The sequence below is a fragment of the Bufo gargarizans genome, chromosome 4 (assembly GCF_014858855.1).
Source record: "Bufo gargarizans isolate SCDJY-AF-19 chromosome 4, ASM1485885v1, whole genome shotgun sequence".
Taxonomy (NCBI): domain Eukaryota; kingdom Metazoa; phylum Chordata; class Amphibia; order Anura; family Bufonidae; genus Bufo; species Bufo gargarizans.
Genome location: NC_058083.1, coordinates 129,034,080 through 129,043,604, shown reverse-complemented (window position 1 = coordinate 129,043,604; position 9,525 = coordinate 129,034,080). Strand labels below are relative to the sequence as shown.

Below are 9,525 nucleotides of genomic sequence, written 5' to 3'. Positions count from 1 at the left end.
AAGCCCGGTGACATCACCAGCACTGATGGGTGGGCTTTAACACTTCCCTAGCCAGTAAAACAGCTAGGGCAGTGCTAAAGCACACCCATCAGAGCCGGTGACATCAACAAACACACTGCCGGGTGGAAGCTTCTGCCCGGCCGTGTGTTATTGTAAACAAAAGAGCCCTTGCCCTGTGCGATCTAGCGCAGGGCAAGGGAGCGCATCGGAGCATGAGATGCTCCGATGCTAACATCAGAGGGGATGCCTGGGTGAAAATATGGGTATGTCTGGGTTCAGCTCTGAACCCGGACAACCCCTTTAAGTTGTCAGTCCGTCCTTGAATCCATGTTGATTGCACCAGAGATATCAGAGTGCTGAAATATTTATCACAGGGAATCACACATACAATAAATTAAAAAAAAATATTCCTCTGATATGAAAAGCAAACCTGGGACAAGGAATCTGTGGATAAGTTTATTCAAAATTAGGGTAAAGGAGAAAGGCAAAATTGCACATAAAAATTAACTGTATTATCTACTATATATGTATTTTAGTGGCTAGAGCTGATAAATAGTAATATAAATTGTTATTTATTTACTTATTTTTCTATAATCCCCCTCCCCTGTCTCTTGCTGGCCTTTCTTGTAAAACCAACATCTTGGGTCGGAGAGATGCATGAGCTTTTTGTCGAAGAAAGCAGTGAACAGTGATTGCTGGAGTAGCAGACAGCAGGGTATTTGGTCATATGCTCCACTAAGCTGCGCTGTGGAGGGAACACCCACTTACCCGCCTGCCCACCCAGGCACTCATGCTTTGCTGCAATGACTGAAATTGCTTAACAAATCACTGAAGTTGGTACTTATCAGACCTCTGACAACATTTTCATCCATCAAATGTTGAAAGGACCCCAGTACAGGTTTGCTTCCTCGTCTGATATATTCTGTCCCCTATAAATACAGTTTTTTATGCATATCTATCTACAGATATCTATCTACTGTATGCAGATTTACATTAGATAGATAGATAATATGAAATAGAGGAGGCTGCCATGCTCATTACTGATCTTCTCTCTGACAGGACATTTTGTTGCTTACTGTCACATGTTGCTTCCCAATAGGATGCTAGGAAGTGTCGACTGACTGCTCTAAGATTACCACTTTAACAGTCCTGTAGAAATAATTTAAAAGATATAGTAATCTTTAGAGGCATTTTTTTATTACTGCATTCTAAATATTTTGGCCTAATTTTATATATTTTTTTCAATTGGCCTTAAAAATTGCAAGCCATTTAGCCTGTGTAGCTGTCGGCTTCTGTGTATTCTGGAGCGAACCATACTGATAAATTCAGTGTGGTGAGCCATGATGACATGGCACCTAACATTACAGTTAATATGTTGATTATATTATTTACTTACCTATGTGAAGAATGGGTTAACCCAGATGCTGTGGGTGCTTGCGCTGATATCTTCAAATTTGATTGGAGATCACTTTAACTGCCAGTTTGAGAACCTATAAAAGAACAGAAAATAACGATTTTGGCTCATTCACGTAAGTATTTTTCAAGAGACAGACCTGCGTTCATCTGTGTCATGGAAGATCTGTTGAAACAACTTATTTTCAGAGCAGAAAGCCAAGGGGGAGAAGAATGGCTGAGGAAGTGCTTACAGCAAGGACCGGACCAGCAAGAAGAGCTTCTTTTATCTTCTAATCCCGTCTGCTGCGCAGTACCTGGCGCGAGCGCCGAACTGATCGATCCTCCCTGCGATAATTTTGTGCGCATGCGCGAAAAACCTGAGACCCGCTCGCCGATTAAAAAACGTCAGCGGAGAGACAAGAGGGCATATTCCCCTTCACAATATGCGCCTCCTTCTAAGACCAAGAAAACCAACTTATCTTCAAGCCGAGCCAGCAGGAAAATTCAACGGCGTCATTTTCAACAGCATTCAACTGTCACTCAGGAGCCATCACCTGCTTCAACAGTTGATCATCCTCCTACATCATCTGCTTCTGGTGAGCTGAATTATAACTTTTTAAGTGACTGCAAACCGCAGGGCACTATTAATCAAGAGATTAATTCACTTGACATTGATTCTTCTAAATTGAAGATTCAGTTGTTTGATGAATTTTTACTTTATCTAAAAAGGATGAATCACCAAAAAATGTTTGGTCTGGATTAGCAGATGTCAGTCAAGTTAATACCCTTAATAGTCTGACTGCTGCTAATTCAACCATTCAACCGTTCACTCCCCATTATTGATGACAGACATAATTTTGAATAGTGATATTCTAAAGATTTATATCAAAAAATCCAAGACTGACCAATTTAGTAAAGGAGTTTGGTTGTGTTTGAGGAGTTATCCGATTAAATCTATTTGTCCAGTTGATAATATTACTAGATGGTTTCAGGTAAGGAAACCTGACTCCAATGCTTTATTTAACCACACTGATGGTTCCCATTTGTCTAAATTTCAATTCAATTTTGTATTTCATAAATGTCTCAATGATTTAGGTTACGTAAATTATAAACTTTCAGCACATTCATTTCGTATAGGTGCTGCAACCTTTGCAGAGCAATTGGGTTTAGATAGTTCTGTTATTAAACGTATTGGTAGATGGAGGTCCAATTGCTATAAATGTTATATTCGGCCTAACCTTGTTGTTTATTGATTTTAGGACCTTCAAAAGTTGTATGGATTTTTGGGGATGAACTGATTCAATTGGCTGAGAGAAGATCTGCTTTTAGACATTCTACTGTTAATTTAGGTTATTCAGCAGAATTTTCCATAAACTGGTTTTCCTTTGCTGACCTTAAAATTTCTGATATCTTCAAGAATGTCAGCCTTATATATTCAAAAATGTCGAAACCTGACCTGTTTATTTTACATATTGGCTCGTTTGATTTGGGAAAAATCAAAACGCATTTGTTAATTTATGAATTAAAAGAATTGTTATGTAAAATATGCTACTTACTTGATGGTGTTGTACTCGTATTTTCTGACATCATCCCAAAATTTTCTTGGTTCAATTCTGAGTTATCCTTTCTGGAAACAATTAGGAAAAGAATTAATAAAAAAATGGAGATTTATTTGAAGGAAATTGGTCATGGCAATTACAGACATGTTGAATTAGAAGGATTCGTTAGAGGACTTTACCAAGAAAAGGATGATCAGCTTTCTGATATTGGATGTGATATATTCATTTCAGATTTGCAGAACATAATTGATAATGGTTTTTATTAAAGGCTTGCAATGTTTATTGGGCCACTTGTTTTTATGTGGCGTTGTGGGGTTAAGTCACTCTCTGAGTGGACTGAGTGTTATATGGTTTATTGGTTTAAATATTTACTTATTTATATTTGAGAATAAATTGGATTAACCAGATTATAATTAATTGGTTAAGTAATAAGCATTGCGGCCTTTAATTACCCAACTAAATAAATAAAGATATTTGCTTAAATTCTATTTTGAGTGATGATTTATTCTATTTTGTGAATTGGAGCGTATGACATCATGGAGCGAACCATACTGATAAATTCAGTGTGGTGAGCCATGATGACATGGCACCTAACATTACAGTTAATATGTTGATTATATTATTTACTTACCTATGTGAAGAATGGGTTAACCCAGATGCTGTGGGTGCTTGCGCTGATATCTTCAAATTTGATTGGAGATCACTTTAACTGCCAGTTTGAGAACCTATAAAAGAACAGAAAATAACGATTTTGGCTCATTCACGTAAGTATTTTTCAAGTTCCCTCCCTCCCTTCCCTATTTATTTTGTCGCTTTGCTTATTGATGGGGGTTAAGTCACTCTCTGAGTGGACTGAGTGTTATATGGTTTATTGGTTTAAATATTTACTTATTTATATTTGAGAATAAATTGGATTAACCAGATTATAATTAATTGGTTAAGTAATAAGCATTGCGGCCTTTAATTACCCAACTAAATAAATAAAGATATTTGCTTAAATTCTATTTTGAGTGATGATTTATTCTATTTTGTGAATTGGAGCGTATGACATCATATGTAGTGTCAGTATTTCTGTTTACACTGAGCCCAGTCAACCAGCTCACATGCATCCCTTATCTCTGAACTCCTGACAGCTCATAAACACTTGTTTAAGCCATATTCATATTAGTTTTATGTGTGTTTATTAGCTTTCAGGAGTTCAAGGGTGTCCATAGCCTTTAAAGCAGCAGTCCCACATGTCAGATAGGTAAGGGAGCGCAGAAGTCCCAAGCCTCTTCTCCTTCAGGGCTAATGTGGAACTGCACACATTGCACAGTTGGTATGGTCGCCACTGCTGAGGATGTTTTACTACTACCATCCCTGTTTTTGTGGCTGGTAAATCAGTTTGTCTTACTGACCATAAACCAATGATTTCAATTTTAAAGCACATTCTCTTAACCACTTCAACCCCGCTAGCTGAAACCCCCTTAATGACCAGGCCACTTTTTACACTTCTGCACTACACTACTTTCACCGTTTATTACTCGGTCATGCAACTTACCACCCAAATGAATTTTACCTCCTTTTCTTCTCACTAATAGAGATTTCATTTGGTAGTATTTCATTGCTGCTGACATTTTTACTTTTTTTGTTATTAATCGAAATTTAACGATTTTTTTTGCAAAAAAAATGACATTTTTCACTTTCAGTTGTAAAATTTTGCAAAAAAAACGACATCCATATATAAATTTCTCGCTAAATTTATTGTTCTACATGTCTTTGATAAAAAAAAAATGTTTGGGTAAAAAAAAAAAATGGTTTGGGTAAAAGTTATAGCGTTTACAAACTATGGTACAAAAATGTGAATTTCCGCTTTTTGAAGCAGCTCTGACTTTCTGAGCACCTGTCATGTTTCCTGAGGTTCTACAATGCCCAGACAGTACAAACACCCCACAAATTACCCCATTTCGGAAAGTAGACACCCTAAGGTATTCACTGATGGGCATAGTGAGTTCATAGAACTTTTTATTTTTTGTCACAAGTTAGCGGAAAATGATGATTTTTTTTCTTACAAAATCTCATATTCCACTAACTTTTTTTTTTGTATATTCTTTATTTTTGAAAATTTTCAAAGGTAACAAACATGGATGGACTGTTACATTAGATCATGGCATAAAGACATATGAAACATATGAAAGCTTAAGACCAAGGAGAAGTGTTCACAGACACCTCTGATAACAAATGCATGTTTCTAGGTGGAGTGTGCAAATGTAATAAATACATGTAGCAACAAAATAAGAAAGCCTGATGCATGGAATAAAGCTATTGGGCCATTTTCTCCGACCCCTACAACGTTTGGATAGGGGTGACAGTGCACACAACTACCCACGATCCCCCTCTAGTGAGCAAGTCTTTAGCCTGGTATCAATAAGGAGTAGGCCAGTCAATTCCAGAACATAACACATTAAAGTAAAGTAAAAAACATTGAAAACAAAACCTGTGGGTTGTTTCAGATTAAAGATCTAAGTCATGGGAGCAATCCTCACTATTCTTATAAAATGGATTACGGATACTAGCAACCTCAGTCGCTCTATTGTGCGCTTGTTATAACTGATACATATGAGAGGGTGTCCTGGTGTCACTAAACGTAATACTTGAAGCTACAAAAGAAAACAAAAAACAAAATAGGTTCCATCACCCACATACTCTTGTAGGTCCAATTACTAAATCAGTTAGTGGTTAAAAGTCAAAGTACTCCATTGATAAATGGGTATAGTATGGTATGGTATGGTATGGTTAACAATGGTTCTTCTGGAAATCTAGCCAAGGTTGCCATGTTTTTAGAAAAAGTTTTCTGCTTCCTCTCTCCCATCCCACCATCTCCTCCATAAGACAAATCTGGTGAACTTTATCTAACCATTCTTTAATGGTGGGTGGGTCTGTATTTCTCCATTTAGTGGGGATAATAAATTTAGCAGCCCCTATCATGTGTGTGATCAGGTTATTAGGGGATGGATTAAAATCATCCTGTGGTCTCCACAGAAGTATAAGGGCTGGTGTCAAAGAGATATGGGATTTACACACTTTGTTAATGGTTTGTTCGACTACTGCCCAAAAGTTGGTAAGGACTTTACAGGACCACCAGATGTGCGATATGGTTCCACCATCTTCTTGACAGCGCCAACACCTGTCTGACGGGATCAAGTGGATTCTATATAAGAAGTCTGGTGTTCTGTACCATCTAGCCAAAATTTTGAAAGAGTTCTCCTGAAAACGAATACACCTCGAGAATCCATGAGAATGCTTCAAAATTACATTGGCTTCGTCATCTGAGAGAGATATCTGCAGCTCCTGTTCCCAGGCTCTTAAGTATGTGGGTTTCTCCTTTGAGGCGTCAGACATAAGTTGAGAGTACAACTTGGAGAGAGTTTTTGTGGGGGGGGAGGGGAGCAGAACATAATTTTCTAGCCAAGTGGGGTCATTATGAGGTTTCGTATGTGTCTTTCTATATTTTTTGCAGCTAAGTTCTAGATCTAACTCTACTAGTCTGGGGCGTTGAGATTCAGGTATTTTAGCATATATCTGTTCCAGGAACTCCTGAAGGTTTTCAGTTTTAACCAGGTCTGAAATTTTAAGATCTGAAAGGTATACCCAAGCTTTATGAAAGTCACCTCCGTCTTTATTAAGATAATGTGGGAGAACCGATAAAGGAGCTAAGGGGGATAATTTATTAGTTGATATTGATAAAGCCGCTGAGCTGTTACAAATTTGGAGCAAGCTATTCGTTAAGGCACTAAGAGGTTTCTTTTTCTTTCTAGTTGGAAATGGGACCCAGAGCATGTGGGTGGCATCCTCTCCCAAAAGAGCTTTTTCCAGTGCCACATGCAGTGAATCATTAAGGGGTCTAGCTAGTTCAACCCATCTCTCCAATTGTATGGCATGAAGATACGATTTCAGATCAGGTAAGGATAACCCTCCTCTATTTGTCCTCCTAACAAGTAGAGGGTAGGCTAGTCTTGGCTTTTTGTCAGACCATAGAAAGTTACTGAATAGAGTCCGAAAATTAGACAAAAACTTGTTTGTCAGAGGCATAGGTAAGCATCTTAGAATATAAAGAATCTGCGGGAGAACATAGGTCGCCAGCAGATTTTTCCTACCTAACCATGAGAGAAAAGGTAATTTGATAGAGGCCAGAAAGTTTTTGATTTTATCAAATAAGGGAATATAGTTAAGCCTGAACAAGTGTAAGGGGTTAGCCGGGATCATGATTCCCAAGTGTTTAATAGCCTCTTTCGGCCATTGAAAGGTGGTGTGTTTTTTAACATCTATCAAATGTTTATTCGGTGCAGAGATATTGAGTATCTCCGATTTTTCATAGTTGACCTTAAAATTGGATATTTCTCCAAAGTTCGTGAAAATTTTTGTCACCTCTGGGATTGCAACTTCTGGATTTGTAATAAAAAGGAGCAGGTCATCTGCGAAAGCTGCCAAAGAATGAGTTTTCCCTTTTACCTGGAGTCCCTTGATGATCTTTGAAGTTCTTAATTTGCAGAGGAGTAATTCTAGGGTCAGTATAAACAGAGCTGGAGAGAGAGGACAGCCTTGTCTCGTTCCGTTGGAAATATTAAAGGGCGGAGATAAGGCGCCATTAATGAGAACCCTAGCTGAGGGTTTTGAGTAAAGCGAAAAAATAGCTGATATAAATAAGGGTGGAAAACCAAAGTGACGCAGAGCACTGTCAATGAAGACCCAATTGACCCTGTCAAACGCTTTTTCAGCATCGGTACCTAACAGGGTCAATGGGATCTTGTGTTCCTTTGCGTAGTATATAGCGTGTAAAACCCTGCTAACATTATGCTTCCCCTCCCTCCCTTTCACAAAACCTACTTGTTCTTCACCAATCAGCTTAGGAAGGAGTTTCGCTATTCTATGACTTAGAAGTTTGGCCCATAATTTAACATCTACGTTGAGTAGAGAAATCGGTCTATAGCTACTGCATTTAGCAGGGTCTTTCCCTTCCTTGGGGATAACTGTTATGTGAGCGATTAAAGATTGTGGTGGGAGAGAAGTGCCATTTAATAATGAATTACACAGATCAACGATATGTGGGACCAGGATATTTTTAAACTTTTTGTAATATATTATAGGCAATCCGTCTGGGCCCGGGGACTTCCCTGACGGAGTATTGGCAAGGATTTCAAGTACCTCCTTTGGCGTAATCGGGGAGAGCAAACTATCTCTTTCAAGTGAATCTAAGGTCGGGACTTTAATCGTCTCTATAAAGTTCTTAATTTTGGCCAATATGTGTTCTGGGTTATTGGATTCTAAGTTGTAGAGTGAGGAATAAAATTTAGTAAATTCTTCTGCTATCGCAGGGGTGTTAGTGATCTTATGTCCCTTTTCCGACTTAATTTCCTGGATAAAAGTTTTCACTCTTTGTCCTTTAATCATTTGTGAGAGAAGCTTGGAGCCCCTATCACCGTGCATATAGATTTTGTATTTAGCAATTCTAAGGGCTTTGGCTGATTTAATGTTTAATAAATCCCTCAGTTGATTTCTTAATTTGACAAGTTCTTTATAATGGGAATCTGAGGGGTCTTTTTTCGTGATGTTTTCTAGGACTGATATTTGGGTCAAGATAGAGTCGACCTGTAGCGTTCTCTGCTTGCGCACCCACGACCCCAAGGAAATCAATTCACCTCTCATAAACGCTTTGTGCGCCTCCCAAATCATAGCCTTATCCATAAGAGGAGTACAGTTTAGCTCAACGAAGGTCTTAAGTTTTCCCTCTAGCCTAAGTCTGTCTCTGTCATTCTCCAGGAGAGTCTCGTTAAGTCTCCAAGACCATGCTTTGGGAGAGAGGCCTTTCAGCTGGAAAACAAGAGAGACAGGGGCATGGTCTGATATCGTAATATGTCCAATAGATGAGGATTTAATCCTATCTAGAATATGATTAGAGAGAAAGAGATAATCAAGGCGTTGAAAGGACTTATGGACAGCTGAGTAAAATGAGAAGTCTTTGTCACTAGGGTGACTCAATCTCCATGTGTCTGTGATTTGATGATCAGAGAGTGACCGCCTTAGCTTACGAAGTTGCGCAGCAGAGTACTTGGGAGTACCCGAGGTAGAGTCCATGGGGTGATCCAAAGTTAGGTTTAGATCGCCTCCTAGGACTAAAATCCCTTCCCTGAAATCTCTAAGCAATTTTAACACTCTAATCAGCCAGGGAATTTGTTTAGTGTTAGGGGCGTAGATGTTTACCAGAGTCAGTTTATTACCAAAAAGTGTACCCTTTAAAAATAGGAATCTGCTTTCTGGGTCTATATATTGCGCCTGGATCTGAAAAGGAATGTTAGCTCCAATGCCGATGGATACTCCCCTAGAGGCTGAAGAGTGGGAGCTATGTATCCATTTTGTATATTGTTTAGAGAAAAGGGTTGGGATATGGTTATGCCTGAAATGTGTCTCCTGCAGGAACAGAAGGTCTGCCCTCTCTCTCCTTAGCATCTGAAAGACCTGGCTTCTCTTCTGAGGAACATTAAGCCCATTTACGTTTAGTGAAGTTACCTTCAGGGAATCCATGAGTTATAGA

At 38.7% G+C, this 9,525-nt stretch overlaps 1 protein-coding gene across 1 annotated transcript; it reads left to right on the top strand.

Annotated features, from left to right (window-relative positions):
* Window positions 1-1,311: 1,311 nt before the first annotated feature.
* On the top strand, window positions 1,312-3,391 carry LOC122936040. The gene is made up of 2 exons (XM_044292040.1): window positions 1,312-1,991; window positions 2,655-3,391. The coding sequence occupies exons 1-2, from the start codon at window positions 1,571-1,573 to the stop codon at window positions 3,218-3,220; spliced, it is 987 nt and encodes a 328-aa protein (XP_044147975.1). The 5' UTR covers window positions 1,312-1,570; the 3' UTR covers window positions 3,221-3,391.
* The last annotated feature ends 6,134 nt before the right edge of the window (window positions 3,392-9,525 follow it).

Excerpts from the sequence above, each read along its gene's own strand:
- LOC122936040 (XM_044292040.1), top strand. The coding sequence starts at position 1,571 with ATGGAAGATCTGTTGAAACAACTTATTTTCAGAGCAGAAAGCCAAGGG. Across the intron at positions 1,992-2,654 it reads TCCTACATCATCTGCTTCTG|GACCTTCAAAAGTTGTATGG; the intron begins GTGAGCTGAATT and ends TATTGATTTTAG.